Source organism: Carcharhinus amblyrhynchos, chromosome 24 (genome assembly GCF_965287045.1).
Source record: "Carcharhinus amblyrhynchos chromosome 24, sCarAmb.v2.hapA, whole genome shotgun sequence".
Classification (NCBI taxonomy): Eukaryota; Metazoa; Chordata; class Chondrichthyes; order Carcharhiniformes; family Carcharhinidae; genus Carcharhinus; species Carcharhinus amblyrhynchos.
In genome coordinates this window covers 36,506,425-36,521,491 of record NC_137347.1, presented here as the reverse complement: position 1 = coordinate 36,521,491, position 15,067 = coordinate 36,506,425, and the positions used below count along the sequence as shown (strand labels likewise).

The 15,067-nt window shown below is 41.8% G+C and overlaps 1 protein-coding gene across 4 annotated transcripts in view; it reads left to right on the top strand.

Annotated features, from left to right (window-relative positions):
* Nucleotides 1–98: 98 nt before the first annotated feature.
* Nucleotides 99–15,067, top strand: part of LOC145357993 (nuclear receptor coactivator 7) — an 85,283-nt gene continuing 70,314 nt past the window's right edge. Inside the window, exons 1-5 of one of the 4 annotated variants that reach the window (XM_080211656.1) lie at nucleotides 102–522; nucleotides 7,311–7,479; nucleotides 8,514–8,571; nucleotides 12,661–12,779; nucleotides 12,939–13,123. In XM_080211656.1, the coding sequence (XP_080067782.1) occupies nucleotides 13,012–13,123 (112 nt within the window). In that variant the 5' untranslated portion in view covers nucleotides 102–522; nucleotides 7,311–7,479; nucleotides 8,514–8,571; nucleotides 12,661–12,779; nucleotides 12,939–13,011. Of the gene's footprint in view, nucleotides 523–7,298; nucleotides 7,480–8,513; nucleotides 8,572–12,660; nucleotides 12,780–12,938; nucleotides 13,124–15,067 lie in introns of all 4 variants that reach the window. The other 3 variants (XM_080211655.1, XM_080211653.1, XM_080211654.1) reach the window with 3 other exon arrangements.

The window sequence follows — 15,067 nt, the reverse complement described above, 5'->3', positions numbered from 1 at the left end:
TTGAGGAAAGGGGGGGGTATGCGGGTGGGCCCGCGGCCTGGACATGGCTGCCGGAGCCTGCCTGCCTCCCCCCCTTTGGGGCTGAGTGAGCGGCAGCACCGCCCTCTGCAGAGGCTGGCCAATGTGCAGCAACAAGCATTGCACCAGCATCTATAATGTACCGCTAGTGATGCGGAACAGGATTTTAGTTTACTCTCCCTCATTATTAATTTGTAATCGCCTGTCTTGTCTTGTCTTGGGGAGGGTGGGGGAGTCTTCACTTTTTATCAATGGATGGGAATGGGGATTACAAGGAGTGGAATCATCATGTCTGTTGAAGATTTAAGACGAAGGATTTGTTGTCACACGATGATTTACTGTGGCTGTGATCCGGTATTTTCTGTTCCGGGACTCTCCTTTTTTGTGCTCCTAAGAAAATGGTGCGACACACTTTCAAACTGTCAGGATTTGTTGAGATGTCGGCCGTGCCAAATCATCTCCTGAAATTGAAAATCTTAATAACTGTTATATAATAAGATACAAGTAAGTGGCAACGGAAGACTTCTGTTTTTGGAAATCACCTTTTTCAATGTGCACTTTATGTAGTGTAAGATGTTTTGGATATAGATTTGAAAAATGTTGGACTGTTGTTCAAAAACTGACAGGCGAGAACTTTTTTTTGTGTGGGGAGGCAGGATGACAGGTACACTCAACATCTAATAAATATTAGACAGATGCACAGTGGTTAGCACTGCAGCCTCACAGCGCCAGGGACCTGGGTTCGATTCCCGGCTTCAGGTCACTGTGTGGAGTTTGCACATTCTACCCATGTCTGCATGAGTTTCCTCCCACAGTCCAAAGCTGTGCAGATTAGGTGGATTGGCCATGCTAAATTGCCCCTTAGTGTCAGGAGGACTAGCTGAGATAAATGCATGGAGTTATGGGTTAGGACTGAGTGGGATTGTGGTTGGTGCAGACTCATTGGGCCAAATGGCCGCCATCTGAAATGTGGGATTCTATGATACATCCTTGAGAGTTCCTGTCTAATTCTGCATGTCAACCCTGGCTGAGTAAAGAGAACACTTACCTCTGAATTGGAAGGTTATGGGTTTGAGTCCCAATCTAGGGGAGCACACATTCTTGCAGATGATATATGTCTGCCAAATCAATGCTCAGTACTAGGAGGTAGAACAGGGAGTTTTAATGTCCAAAGCTGATGCTTATCTCTGCCAACATCATTAAAACAGATTATCTGGTTATTATCACATTTATGTTTGTCTTCTGCTTAGGCAGGCCCTCAGGATCAAGGATGACTTGCTTCCACACTAAAAATGAGTAATCAAGTGACTGTGGGGTCCAATGCGTGACTTACAATCTCTGTCACAGGTGGGGCAGATGGTGGTTGCAGGAGTGAGTGGGCATCCAGCTTGCCGCACATTCCTTCCGCTGCTGACGCCTGGCTTCAGCTATCTCTTGGCGATAAAATTCTGGGTGTCCAGCTTCTTCCTGAATTCTTTTGCTCTAAGTCGGGCAGCCTTGGGCCAGGGATTCTCAAGTGCCGGTGGGGATGTTGCACGTTTTTAAGTAGGCTTGAAGCATTTTCCCTGCCTATCACGTTTCTGTTTGTGGGAACTTACCATGTGCAATTCAACCACCACCTTATGTTACAAAGAGAACTATATGTCAAAAATACTTCATTGGCTTTAAAGTGTTTTGGGACATCCTGGGGTTGGATTAGGTGATTTACCCCTGCAATACTTTCCTATTCAAATATTTAACTTCTTCTCGAAAATAATTTTAACCTCTGTTGCAGGAATGATTTTTAGCAGAAAATTCCAGATTCTAACCATCGTCTATGAAGACATCCAAATCTTAAAGTTGTGCCCTCGCCTTGCATCTTTCTGAACAGGGAAAATAATTGTTCCTTGCTCCATCATAAGCATTCATAATCTTGAAGACCTTTATTGGGCAACCCCTCAATTGTCTAAACATTAGTGACAAAAGCCCTGACTTTCCAAACCTCTCAACAAAATTTTAACCCTTCAATCTAGTAATTCCTTAATAGTGAGTATTAGCTGGCTATTTTGTTATGGAGTGGATCATATCTGAGCCAGTTCTGTACTAAGTGATGTTGACATGCATGCCCTATTTGGGAGAGTGTTTTTTTTAAGAATCCTAACTGTTCTAACAATGCAGGTGTATGCTGTAATATTATGTGATCTGAGAAATAAAACTAATGTACTTTCTAACATTACACTTCTACCTAAATTTACAGAGAAGGGTTCAATCATCGAAAATAAAGGCTGAGACTCAATTGCAGTACTGAGGGAGCTTTGTACTATCAGAGGTGCCAACTTTTAGATGACACGATTAAGACCATAAGACATAGGAGCAGAATTAGGCCACTTGGCCCAATGAGCCTGCTCTGCCATTCAGTCATGGCTGATATTTTTCTCATCCCCATTCTCTTGCCTTTTCCCCATAACCCCTGATTGCCTTATTAATCAAGAGCCTATCTATCTCTGTCTTAAAGACACTCAATGACCTGGCCTCCACAGCCTTTTGCAACAAAGAGTTCCACAGATTCACCATCTCTAGCTAAAGAAATTACTCCTCTTCAGCGTTTTAAAGGATTGTCTGTTTAGCCTGAGGTTGTGCCCTCTGGTTCTAGGTTTTCCTACTAGTGGAAACATTGTCTCTGTGTCCATTCTTTCCAGGCCTCGCGGTATTCTGTAAGTTTCAATAAGGTCCCCCCTCAGCCTTCTAAACGCCAACGAGTACAGATCCAGAGTCTTCAACTGCCCCTCATACGACACGCTTTTCATTCCAGGGTTCATTCTTGTGAACCTCCTCTGGACTCTTTCCAAGGTCAGCACATCCTTCCTTAGATATGGGGTCCAAAACTGCTCACAATACTCCAAATGGGGTCTGACCAGACCCAGAAGTACACCCCTGCTCTCATATTCTAGCCCTCTTGACATGAATGCTAACATTGCATTTGCCTTCCCAACTGCTGACTGAACCTGCAAGTTAACCTTGAACAATGACTTCCAAGCCCCTTTGTGCTTCTGATTTCCTAAGCATTTTCCATTTAGAAAATAGTCTATGCCTCCATTCCTCCTTCCAAAGAGCATAACCTCACACTTTTCCACATTGTATTCCATCTGCCATTTCTTTGCCCACTGTCTGAGCCTGTCCAAGTCCTTCTGCAGCCCCCCTGCCTCCTCAGTATTACCTGTCCCTCTACATATCTTTGTATCATCTGCAAACTTAGCAACAGTACTTTCAGTTCTTTCCTCCAAATCATTAATGTATATTGTGAAAAGTTGTGGTCCCAGCACTGACCCCTGAGGCACAACACTAGTCACTGGGATGCCATCTGCCTGCTCAGGTGGATGTAAACGATCCAAAGGTACAATATTTCAAGGAAGAGCAGGAGCATTAAATCCCTTGACCCAGCCAATATTTATTTTTCAATAAACATCATATAAAATGGATTAAATGCTCATTATCGCATTACTATTCATGGGAATATGCTAAGCTCAAATTAGTTGCTGCATTTCCTACATTCCAGCAGTGACTTAACTTCAAAAAGTACTTTATTTTCTTAAAAAGTGCTTTGAGTGGTCATGAAAAGTGCCATATAAGAATGTTTATCTGAAATTCAGAAACAACACAAGGGTTAAATTTTGGAGGAACGATGACCACAGCAGTAAAGATTAAATAGAGAAAAAAGAGAAACATTGTGATTAACTAGCAACCAGAATTTAAGCAGCAAAACACCCCCAAGACCTTTCACAGTGTGGGAGGTTGGACTGAAACAAGATTAGGAGCAAAGTTATAGGAATTATCAATGATAGAGTCAACTATATTAAGCTGGCTTAAAGATGGATGATGAGGTAAGTAGACTGAGAGAGAGAATCCGGAGTGTGGGGCAAAAGGTGGCTTTTGGGGCCTCCAGCAATGTAAAAAGAAGTGATGCTCAGTCAACCACAAATGAAACAGTGAAGCATATTAGCAGAAGTAAAAGTCTGGAGAAAATTGAAAATCTCTCCATGGCATGGGTGCTCCCTATCTGAGCTGTTTCTACCAACCACCTGTTGCTGTACAAACTCACTGTTCCTCTAACACCAGTTTATTCCATGCTCCCTGATCCATCACTGGCAACCACTCCTTCAGCCATTACTCTGGAAAGTGCTCCAGTAGCTTTAGCAATGATTCCAAGAGCTTGTATAACTTTATTCTTATGACTTAACACAGACTTGGTTGCTTCACCTTCCTCTGAAAACTCATGTAGATTGCAGGGGATCTCAACAGTAAATCTCTGGCATTGGATGTAGCCGTTTTCTGGATGGAGCTACCTTACAAGTCCATCACTGTATTTAGAAAAGGACCAGTTGAATGTCACTCCTGTTATTCTGCAAAACCTCATTCTTCCAAGTGTCACACTATGAAATATGATGTATGTACATGATATAGGACATTGATTTTTGAATATCTCTCTCCTTCATCTCCCTTTGACACTAGACTTTCACCACATCTTGTCACTCAATCCAAGCCCCCACTTTCCTATCCATTTAGCAATACCACTCCCTCTGGAGACCTGTTCTTTCCCATCCCCAAATGTTTTGGTGACTGCTTATCTAACTGGATGGCTCAGTCTATGGGACAATATGTCAGTACTGTTTCTCCCAGTGAGATCAGTCAGTAAATCACAGTGTGGGAGTTTGTTTTACATATTTCTTGGAATGTTGAGATAAGGAAAAGTTAATTACCAACTGATAGAACAAGAAGAATCACATGATGTGGTATGAAAATAACTCCTACTGTGATATAAAAGGCATATCACTTTCTTCCACCTTCTTCTGTTGGGACAAAGATACAGAAGTCTGAGGTCACTTACCAACCGACTCAAGAGCAGCTTCTCTGCTGCCATCAGACTTTTGAATGGACCTACTTAGCATTAAGTTGATCTTTCTCTACACCCTATGATTGTAACACTACATTCTGCACTCTCTCATTTCCTTCTCAATGAACAGTGTGCTTTGTATAGCGCGCAAGAACAATATTTTTCAATGTATACTAATACATGTGACAATAAAAAATCAAATCAATAAAAATCATTATTTCTACATGAGGAAGGACTTGCATTACTTAAGAAGCATTATGCAAGAACTGCTGAAAATATTCATCAAATGGTCAATTAATGACAATTTACGGAGCTTATCTGGCCTCCACTGCTATCAACCTAGCTGCAGGCTGGCATGTCACCATATAGTGTACGCTTCAGGTAAAACTGTGTGGCCAGTTTGTCATATCTTGGGAGACTGTGGGGTGGTCCTCCAATCAAAGACACTCAGGACAGTTGGGGAGGAGGCAGTTTCTGAGAGCCTCTGCTCTTGTTGCCAAACCCCCTGTATCCCTCTTCGCATGACCTCCACCTCACAAATCCCACCACTGCTTACCTGTAGCCTGAGTCGCTCTGCAATCCTGGTGCCTGTCCTTCCAGCAGCAGCAATGGCCTCTCCAGTGGTGCTGCTGAGCATGACATGCCAGCCCCTAAATGGGGCTGCCCTGTGGGTCTTGATTTCAAGGGACTGCCTGTTGCTGGCCTCGCCACTGCCTGACTGCATGTTTTTGGTGGGCCATCCTGAAAAGAGGCAGCGTGGGTTTCTCACCAGTTCTCCTGCCAGCATTGGGACCCCTGATAGAGCTCTGAGATTCGTGACCTCAGAGTATTTTCTCTCAGAGGTTTGTGAATCTTTGGAACTCTCTTCCTCAAAAGGCAGTGGAAGTAGATTTTTAAGGGAGGGCTATCTAGAAATTCAAGGTCTTTATCACTGCTTCCTCAATCATGGAGTCATTGTGGTCCAGATCCATACCACCATCTGTTCCTGCACATTCCCCGCACCCCACCCCACCCCAACCCCATAGCCATTGGCATTAGCAGGTGAGCCAGAAGAAAAACCACTAACATTCTTGGCAACAATGAAGGAAGGAAAATATAGGTTGGCGGTGAGGAGATAATTAACCTTTCCACTCAAGTTTTCCTTTTATTTTTTGCTGTTTTCCTGACAATTTCTGCTGGGTTTGTTGAAGATGTCGAAGATAATTTAACTGAGTGAATCTTGGTGTGTTACTCTTGAAGATGAAGAACTTGTTTGAGACTGGGCATGTTAGAATTGGCAGTTGAACAAGATAAACAAAATAGGAACTTGTTATTTATATTGCGCCTTTCACAATCTCAGGTTAAACTGGTGAATAAAGCCAATGATGTACTTCTGAGCTACAGTGTAATATAGGAAAATACAAAATTGTGTCCTTCCCCTCACTGCTTCTTTGCAGTAAGGCTTCCAATGAATTGAAATTTGCTCACTCAGTAATGCTCCAAGCTTCAACAATTTGGCACAACCGATATCTGGCCTTGCATTCAAGGGGAGAAAGAGAAAAAAATGGAAGTGTTTTGTATAATTCTTTCCATGGTCACACCAAGCAGAGAACCATAACAGTATGATTTTTCTTTTAAACATATTTCCATGCACACTTCTTTTCCAGCAATACCCACATTCCATTAAAGGGAAAAAAAGTGCCTACAGGTCAGTGTTGAGTCAATCCATTGCTGAGACTTAGCTGCCACGAGCTCATGATTGAACAGCATATCCCAGAGGATTTTCCAGCCCTTCCTGCTGATCTTCCAGCCTTGCCAAAGTTGACCCCCACCAATAGTTTCTCGGCGGTGGAACGGGCGAGCCAAGCAAATCTCCATTGATTTCAATGGAACCAAAAGGTCCCATTGGTGGCCAATAGTGAGCCACCTCTGCAGTGGCAAAAACACTGCAGGGGGGCTGGAAAATTCTGGCCTCAATCTCCAAGCTCCCATTGGTAGAATGGCCACTGAATCATTGTTTTTATGGAAGGAAGAGAAGAAACTGAGATAAAGGAAGTGTGTACGGTGATGGCCATTAAACTTTGGGCTTAATAATACAAGGTGAAATGTTCCTCCTAGATATCATCACTCTTCCTTCAACAATAGTGAATGACTGATTATTAGCATGTCACAGATAATTAGCTATTCCACTGGGCAGTATAGAAATATCAGTGAAACTATTCCAGAAGTACTTGGCCATATGGCTTGTCAACGTCACTCCACATATTTGGAAATGTCACTGGAATTAATTCTCAATTATCAGATAATGGGGCTGATTTTAATTTGCTCAAAACCAGATTCACTTAGATGGAGTTAAAATTGGATAAAATGTTCTTTTGAGATAGTCAATGGCTATTTTTATGTCTTTTTTTTGTTTTCCTGTATGACATAGTTCTGCTTTCAGTTATGTACAGTTCAGCACAGTCACATGGCTATCAGGAAGCGTTCTGCTGAAGACATTGTCATTTCTGAAATAAACAAACTTTGTGGCCCTGTAATGTCGACATAGCCATGGAAGTCAATGAGCAGAGGAAGGAGAAACGACAAGGTTATTTTTCTGATGTGAAGACAAGGTAGGTAGTCAAGGTAGTCAACATTACTAAAGTAAAACATTAGAACCCTGATTAACTGCCTTGGGAATGGCAAAAAGTCCATTTGATTTGATGCAACATCTCAGGGATGTGGACAAAAAGAATGTTAGCAACAAATTCAGTTATCTATACTCTCAGCTGAAAAGGGTAAAGCTACCTTTTAAATGCTTCAGTGGAGTTGAAGTTCTCCAAATCCATAAGTCATATGAAGAGAAAATATATGTTATGAAGGGAAAAAAGTAATGATTTACATAGCACACTATCATACTTCTTGAAAGCATCCTGAAGTGTTTAATGTGAATTATTTTGAAGCGTAACTTTGGCAAACTTGGTCACTTACACAACACTATCTCACCAAGACTTGACTTCCTTAAAGTTGTTTTTATTTATGGAAACGCTCGCAGGGCAGTATTTATTGTCCATCCCTGATTGCTCTGTGAACCAGCCATATAATTTGAGACCAAAATCACATGAAAGCCATGAAAGCCAGACCAGACAGAGCTGGTAGGTTCCCTTCTCTAAAGGACATTTGTGAATCAGTTGGATTTTTGCATCAATCCAGCAGCTTTCATGATCAGTTTCTGCTCCCTGCCCATTAATTGTTAGATTTATTGAATTGATTTTCCAAACTTGTTATGGTGAGATTGCTTGCACAACTATCTCCCTCTCTCTATGTGAGTCCAGTACCATAATGATTCTGTCATATAACCTTGAATACGCTTTCAGAGAGGCAGTTATCGCTTCAGTTTAATAGCCTTTCTGAAGGAAGGAACTTCTGGCAGTACAAGAGGTCAGACAGGAAGGTACAGCAAGGAACAAATTATATTAGTGTAATTGTTCAAGGGATTGTGAAATTTTAAGCTCAAATTTTATTAAATGCAACTTGAGTATCTGCAATCTTTTGCAGAAGTTTAAAAAATATTGGACTAGAAGCAGCTGCTGCCCACAAAACCAGCCACCCCCTTGTGGTAAATTTATTTCCATTGGGAGTTTGTGCTAATTGCGCTTGTTTGCAGGGCCTTCAAGGAGACTCTCCAAAATTAAACTATTTCCTGGATGGAAGGACTCTAAAAGGTATGTTTTGAAAGGTTTTGATTTTTTTTAAAAATTTACCAAGGTTCTCACTACAGTAACTAGAAACTGTATATGTTTTAAACATTATCAATCTTAAATCAAAATTAAATCGTGTCTGACAAATTTACTGGAGTTCTATGAGGATGTGTCTAGGGCGGTGGATAGAGGAGAGCCGGTGGATGTGGTCTTTCTAGATTTTCAGAAAGCGTTTGACAAAGTGCCTCACAAGAGGTTATTGCAGAAGGTCGAGGGACATGGAGTTGGGGGTAGGGTGTTAGCGTGGATAGAAGATTGGTTGTCAAATAGGAGGCAGAGAGTGGGGGTCAACGGGTGCTATTCGGATTGGCGGATGGTGACTAGTGGAGTGCCCCAGGGGTCGGTGCTGGGACCTCAGCTTTTTACCATTTATATAGATGATCTGGAGGAGGGAACCGAGTGTAGAGTGTCGAAATTTGCTGATGACACCAAAATTGGGGAACGGCAAATTGTGCGGAGGGTGTGGAGAACTGAGCAGCGACAGATCAGCCATGATCTTATTGAATGGCGGGGCAGGCTCGAAGGGCTGGATGGCCTACTCCTGCTCCTATTTCTTATGTTCTTATGTTCTTAAATCAAGTTGGTGGATTGACATTTTTTTCGTAGATTAACCCATTTTCAGCCACATTAATCAAACTGCACTGATTTAATACTCTTCGGAATATCAGGGAATGTGAATCCCATGTAAAAACCTCAAGACTAGGATAATTATTTCAAAAGCTGCGAGGAATTGAGACCAGGTGGCATTTCCTGGCCCTTCCGACCAGCATGATTTTCTGGTTACACCGAAGGTGACCCCTGCACAGCAGGTTCCCTGCCAATGTGGCCAGCAAGCAACGCAATTGATCATTGACTTTGGCAGGACTGAAGATCCCACCGACAGCCAATGATGAACCTCCTCCGCCACAGGAAAACACGCTGCGGGTGGGCCAGAAAACTCCAACCATAGTCAGGGCAGGAATTATTTGAGGATCATTAAAATGTGCATCATTTTGAGGGGTGGCCAAGCTCAGCCAAAGTGGGAGTGGGCTGGTCGGGGGTAGAAATAGCTACATTGGTGTCCCTGTCATCTGCCTATCTCTGCTGTTAAATATTGGATAAGCAGAGTATTGGGTTCATGATTGAACACCCTGTTAACACCTAGGTTGGCATGTAAACTGAAGTCCCAAAGGATCTCGGGCAGCACGGAAAAGCATCTCAGTGTGAGTCACCATGAGTTACCCTGTGCTCAGTGTAAGGATCTTGATCTTTCACTACACTGTAGCTATGACTGTAACACTACATTCTGCACTTTCTCGTTTCCTTCTCTGTGAACAGTACGTTTTGTCTGTGTGGTGTGCAAGAAACAATTTTTTTCACTGTATGTTAATAGATGTGACAATAATAAATCATATCAAGAAAAAGAACAAAAACACATTAAGTATATCTGAACCTACAGAAGCAATTTCAATGCTGTAATCTAATCTCACAATTCAAATGACACATATAAACTATTTAATTTACGTCAATTAAAACTTCTTGATTAGATTACTACCATATAATTGCTTCTGACTATTTACTTTCTACTACTTAGTTTGTGCTTTAATACTCAAAATGTAGATGTGAATATTAGACAGGAACCTGCACCATACTTGCATTTACTTTTTGATTTGGGTGAATTAGGGCATAGTGGAGGGTATAGCAAGGTGACCAAGTGGATAAAAGAGTCTACATCACAGGAGCAGTGCTTTGTGCTATCTTTACAAACAATACATTATACTGGCAAGGCTGAGTGAGCAGAGTCAAAAGTGCGTTTCCGTAAATGTCTCTTCAGTATTTGAGAAAACAAATCTTTAGCAGTTACCCCTCAGCAATGCTTGACATTCACAGCACATCAGTGTGTGCTTTCAGGTTACAATAGCATGGGGATTACAGAGTAGTTTCACAAACTGTAAAGGAATGTTCAAGTAATGCCCCCTTTCCTAGTCAAAATGTAAGAATACATTCGATGATTTATGTCGTCTGAATTGGGTTATGAATGTGATTCAACCACTTCCCAAATATCAAAATTAATTTTTAAAAATTATGAACTTTGTGAAGCTATTTCTAAGTGTTTCAATTCCTTAATTTACTTTCCTTACTTGAAATATTTCAGCAAGATAACTTTGTGATAATCATAGAATTCCTGCAGTGTAGAAGGAAACCATTCGGCCCATCGAGTCTCCAATGATGAGACTCCCACCCAGACTCTATCCCCTTAACCCTATGCATTTACTATAGCTAGTCCCCTTGCTAAGGGGCAATTTAGCATGGCCAATCCTCCTAACCCACACATCTTTGGACAGTGGAAGGAAACCAGAGCACCTGGAGGAAACCCACGGAGACACGGCGAGAACATGCAAACTCCACGCAGACAGTGACCCGAGCCGGGAATTGAATCCAGGTCCCTGGTGCTGTGAGGCAGCAGTGCTTGCCGCTGTGCCACCCTAAGTACCCTGATCGAAAATAATATCCATTTATTTTTTACCGCTGTGACCCACACATTCAGTATTTTGTTTGATGGACTTGATATAATTTAAAGTTACTGCAGTTGACTTAGGACATGGTGTGGTGCCACCAATAGTTAGGTAAGAATGAAGCTGCATTGATATAGCATCTTTCAGCATGACTAAAGAGCTTTACAGCCAACTAAATACATCTTACCACATTGTTTTGTAAGCAATTGTAACAGAAATTATATGCACAACAAGCTCCCATAAATAGCAAATTTGATAATTGACCAGGTAATCTGCTTTTGATGATATTGTTTGGGAGATAAAAGTTGACCAGGACATCAAGCAAGCATTCTGCTCTTCGTCAAAAGGTGCCATCGGATCTTTAGATCCATACAGACTAGCAGACAGGGCCTTATTTTAGCATTCAGTCTGAAAGATGATGGGCAGGATTAGAGAATCATTTGGACAGCACGGGGCACAGTGGTTAGCACAGCATGTCTCACAGCACCAGGGACCTGGGTTCAATTCTGGCCTTGGGTCACTGTCTGTGTAGAGTTTGCAGTTTTCCCCGTGTCTGCATGGGTTTCCTCCAGTTTCCTCCCACACTTCAAAGATACGTGGGTTAGGTTGATTGACCATTAGTGATAGGAGGATTAGCTGGGTAAAGTTACAGGGCTAGGGCCTGGGTGGGATTATTGTCAGTGCAGGCTCGATGGGCCACATTTGGCCCATCTGCACTGCAGAGATTCTATGATTCTTCAATCTTATTTGTGCTTGTCCTGCTACAAGTGATGGCGGAGAATTTGATGTTCCACTTTCAGCGGCACAGGAGAATCCCAGCCACGAACGAAAAGAGAGGTTTTCAGCCAACACCTCTGACAATGAGTACCCCCTTAGTTTTGCACTAAAGTGTCAGTCTACATTTTATATGTACAAGTGTTGCCCTGAAGTTTGAAAGCACAATTCATGTGGCTACTTAAGTTCTTTCTCTGGAGAAACTGATAATTCCAGCTAGACTCAGACTGATTTGGGGGTGAGGTGCAGTAGGACAAGTGATTCAGTATAAACCTGAATGAACCATCGCCAGGTCCAAAGAGGAGAGTTGATGGTGTAATTATAATGACACTGGACCAGTAAACAACAGGGCCAGGCTATTGTCAGAAAACTAAAATCCATAATGGTGACTATGGAACTATCACTGATTGTCATTAAAATGGTTCACTAATGTCCCTTAGGGAAGGAAATATACCTCCTTACTTGTTCTGGCCTATATTTGACTCCAGACCCACAACAGTGTGGTTGACTTAACTGCCCTCTTAAGTGGCCTAACAAGCTACTCGGTTCATGGAGAGCTAGGTTTGGGCAACATTACTGGCCTTGCCAGTGACACCCACATCCCATGAAAGGACAAAAAAAAGCAAGTGTGTGTGCAGGAATAATCCTCCCCGAGGCAGAATGGCCTTTATGTTGATATCTTTCATTTCAAGTATTTTCAACTTGAAAAACATCTTGTTAGAATCAAGTGTTTTATATTTCCAAGAATAAGAAAGACAATGTTCTTTTATGTCTTCTGTTCCAGATCCCCGCCCTTCTATGACAGAGTTAAACCACCGAGCAGCAAGAGCACCTTGTTACCACATGGTGTCCTTACTGTTTAAAACAGCAGAGCCAACAAAACAGCAGCTTCAAGAACTGACAGTGGGTGAATCTTTTAAGTTTCCTTCATGGAATCAGAACTTGCAAGATCCCTTCGGGGAATGCCTTTATCTCAGAGACAGGCTAGGATTTGGATGGTTGGGTAGTAGGATGGGCAACGATTCGCTGTAGGAGCTTAATGGCGTAATTTGTTTTCTTAAGGTTAAAGAAAAAATTTAAACAGAATAAAGCCTTCTCAATAAAGTCTCCAGGGAATGAGCATAAAAACAACAAGATGGCTTCCTCCAGAGAAAATGCAACTGTGTTAAATGCTGCACATTCTCCATCAATGATGAATCCTTCAGGAAGAATACGGAATACTGATCTTCAACAATACTATTCAATGGGTAACTATTACTGGTTAATTTTATCTATATATGTGTGTGTGTGTGTGTTTATTATATCTGTGGCATATACTGCAGCATTTTATTTTAATGAGAACATTTAGTTTGTTGCCAGTTTTCCATCATCTTTTCTGAAATATTGATGTCAATACCTGTTCTCTCCCAGGTCCCTTAAGAAAGCTATTTTTGAATTTTCCATTCTGGGTCTCTTTCTGATCCTGGCTTCTGTTTCCAGTAGATTTGGCTGGATGGCACACCCACCAATGCACCTTCAGTTGAGCCTTTGGTTAGTTGAGGAGGTCGGGTCCCAATAATGCCATTGGAGCCCAATCTGCACATTTAAAGACCTTGCTGGCTTGGACAAATATCCTTGCCATAACCAGCTAGATTGGGAAGGGAAAAGAGTGGACTAGGTTCCCTGTTAAATTATAACATTCATCAGCCTCACACAAACCCCCCTCGCCCCCCATCTCGGCCTCCACCAGGCTGGTGGAATTAAAACTAACCCCTTCGATCACAAAGGCTGTCCCAATGACTTCGCAATTTTATCTCATCAATAACTGAGATGCAGGGTCGCTCTCAGTTCATTCCCTAGTCTGTATCTGTGATCTCAGTGAGGGAGGGTGCAGGGTATTATAGCTGATTTTAGTTCCCCAGGATTAGAACGGGGTTGGGAGGGAGGGAAGGGGCAAAACCTGTCCTGTATCTGGTCACAATCAACTAACCCCTGCTCTGCATGGGCATTGGGTGAGAATAGGATCAGGCTTGGATACTTCCCTCATTTGAATAGCTTATTGATATTCAGTGTTAAGCTTCCTATATGACTAATGCTGATTTGCATCAGATAATGGGGAGTAATGACTGTGAATGAAACCATTCCTTAATAAGGAGTGATTTCCTTAAGAAAAGAAATGAAAAAAAACTGGCGCGATTCTAAAAATAAAATAAGTTGCTAATTGTTAAAATGGTGTTTCTGGATGTTGCTTCTCGGATGTCAGAAGGCTTTGTCCAGGTTTTATTCTGGGGCCAGCATTTTTATTGCCCATCCCTAATTGCACTTCAGAAGTTCAGTTTGCAATTTGCAGGAATCAACAAACCAGCAGTACCAGTGACTTTGGGTCATTCATTTATTATTCTGTGTTTTATCAGTATAAGGTTACAGCTCACAATCTGATAATTAGGTCCAGTCAGAGCAATAATAAAATGTAGAGTCTGCTTGCACTTAAACTAACGTTGCTTTAAAACTATGATGTGGAGATGCTGGCGTTGGACTGGGGTAAACACAGTAAGAAGTCTCACAACACCAGGTTAAAGTCTAGCAGGTTTATTTGGTAGCACAAGCCACTAGAACTCCCACTCACCTGATGAAGGGGCAGCGCTCCGAAAGCTAGTGGGTTGTGCTACCAAATAAACGTGTTGGTGTTGTGAGACTTCTTACTGTGTTTAAAACTGTGAGGCATTTGATAGTGTCACTGATTTCCAATGGGCAGTGCAGTATCAAACCCAAAGTGGAAATTAGCTAAGGTTATGTTCAGAAAGACTCAAATGTTCTTGTGTCTGGTCTTGCAAAAACCAGCAAGTTTAGTTGATTATGCTGCTGATGGCACAAGACACATGCATCAGGAACCACTGGAACTAGAATAATATTTAATCTGATATAAAAGTTACTTTAAGGAGTGTTATATTTTATGAATGAGTTTGCCAGCTACTGTACCATTAAGAAGACTGCTGACTGTGTTTATACCTGCTCTCCATTGCTAAACTATGCCCAGTTCCACTCTTGTCTGGCTTTGGACTTGGCACCAATTTTCCAACTTTTAATAAAGGATAAATCTTTAATAAATAAAAAAAATACATGATATTTTAATGGAATATTTGAATATTAAATGGAGCTAAACAGCACCGGTGCAAACCAGGTTAACTCTTGCACCAAACTTGGTTTTATAT